The sequence below is a fragment of the Cariama cristata genome, unplaced genomic scaffold (assembly GCF_000690535.1).
Source record: "Cariama cristata isolate BGI_N322 unplaced genomic scaffold, ASM69053v1 scaffold35734, whole genome shotgun sequence".
NCBI lineage: Eukaryota > Metazoa > Chordata > Aves > Cariamiformes > Cariamidae > Cariama > Cariama cristata.
Genome location: NW_009614147.1, coordinates 314 through 1,903, shown reverse-complemented (window position 1 = coordinate 1,903; position 1,590 = coordinate 314). Strand labels below are relative to the sequence as shown.

Sequence of the window (1,590 nt, the reverse complement as noted above, 5' to 3'; positions counted from 1 at the left end):
GGCCACCGTTACGGACAGCGCCCTGGCCTACTTCATCACTGCCGACGTCTTCATCGTCATCTGCATCATGGCGTACCTCCTCCTTCTCAGGCTGGAGTACTCCAGGTATGTGCACCAACCTGCCGTGGGCATCCCGCAAGCACGGGTCGGGAGGGTTTGCTACTGTCGATGCTGAGCGGGGTTGCTGGGGGGACCCATGGGATGCTTGCTGGGCTGGTCCCTGCCCCATCACCCCCCCAGCATCCCACCCCACATGCTCCAGCTCCGGCACTGTGCCGCTGCCAGCCACACTTCCCCATTTGACCGAAACCACAGACTGAAACTAGGCGCCCGTCCTGGTGCGTGCTGAATTTCTGGCAAGCTTCCTGGGGGGAGAGGGGTGCTGACGCTGGGGCTTCTGAAATGCCTGAAGTCAGCAGAGAGCTGTAATCTGGAAGGAGCCAGCCAGGTGGGTCCCCGTAGGGTGTCTGTGTCTGCAGCGTCCTGCACTGATGTGCGTGACCCATTGGTCTCGTTGGTGCTTGCAACCCCCAAAACTGCCTGGCCCCCCCAAATGCCTGCATGCTGTAGGTCCTCCCTGTGAACCGCCGAGGGTGTAAAGGGGAAGAGAGGCTGGTGGGTCCCTGAGAGTCACCTCTCTGTACAAAGTGGGAGCTGGAGATGCGATGGGGCCGCTGCAACCTCCTTCGCTGGGTCCAGCGGACGTCCCTGCATTGCCATGTCCTGCTCTCTCGCCAAATCTCAGTTTGTGTTCCCCCCCCCTCCCCGCTTGGCTAATATCCTCCCTCCTTCTCTTTTTCCAGATATTACATGAGCGGCCAGAATGAGAGCCCATCTCAGGCCACCGTGCTGCCCAACGGCTCCATGGAGAACGAGGCAGAACTGGGAGGCACTGCAAATACCTCCTTGGTCCCAAAAAACACTGGCGCCCCCCCGCTCCGCCCCATCCTGCAGAAGACCGCCCTTCTCGGCTTCTGCGTCTTCTATGTCTCCTTCATCTCCATCATCATCTTCCCTTCTCTCTCCTCCAACATCGAGTCAGTCAGCAAGGCCTCGGGAAGCCTGTGGAGCACCACGTACTTTGTGCCTCTCACCAGTTTCCTCCTGTACAACTTTGCCGACTGGTGCGGGAGGCAGATCACCGCCTGGATCCAGGTGCCTGGTCCCAAGAGCAAGCTGCTGCCCGTCCTCGTCCTCCTCAGGACCGTCTTCCTCCCTCTCTTCATCCTCAGCAACTACCAACCCCGGACTCACATCCGGGCAGTGGTCTTCAACCAAGACATCTACCCGGTGGTCTTCACAGTGCTACTGGGGCTGAGCAACGGCTACTTGGGGACGCTGGTCATCATCTACGGCCCCAAGATCGTGCCGAAAGAGCTGGCCGAGGCGACGGGGGTGGTGATGATGTTTTACCTCACGCTGGGGCTGGCCGTGGGGTCCGCCTGCTCCGTTCTCATTGTCCACCTTCTGTAGAGGAGTAGCTGGGAGGGATACCCTTGGTTTGTGGTGCTGCTGTCAGTTATTTAGTTGTTTGGGGTTTTTTTTCTGCAAGAAGCCGTAGTTTTGGGGCAGGCTGCCTGTTGTGGGAGC

General features: G+C 59.4%; 1 protein-coding gene across 1 annotated transcript in view; it reads left to right on the top strand.

The window, feature by feature from the left end:
• The window catches only part of SLC29A3 (solute carrier family 29 (equilibrative nucleoside transporter), member 3), an 8,452-nt gene extending 6,979 nt beyond the window's left edge, over positions 1-1,473 (top strand). The window contains 2 exon segments of the mRNA XM_009699300.1: positions 1-105; positions 804-1,473. The exon segment at positions 1-105 is cut by the window's left edge and continues 14 nt beyond it. Of these exon segments, the coding sequence (XP_009697602.1) occupies positions 1-105; positions 804-1,473 (775 nt within the window).
• Positions 1,474-1,590: the final 117 nt, after the last annotated feature.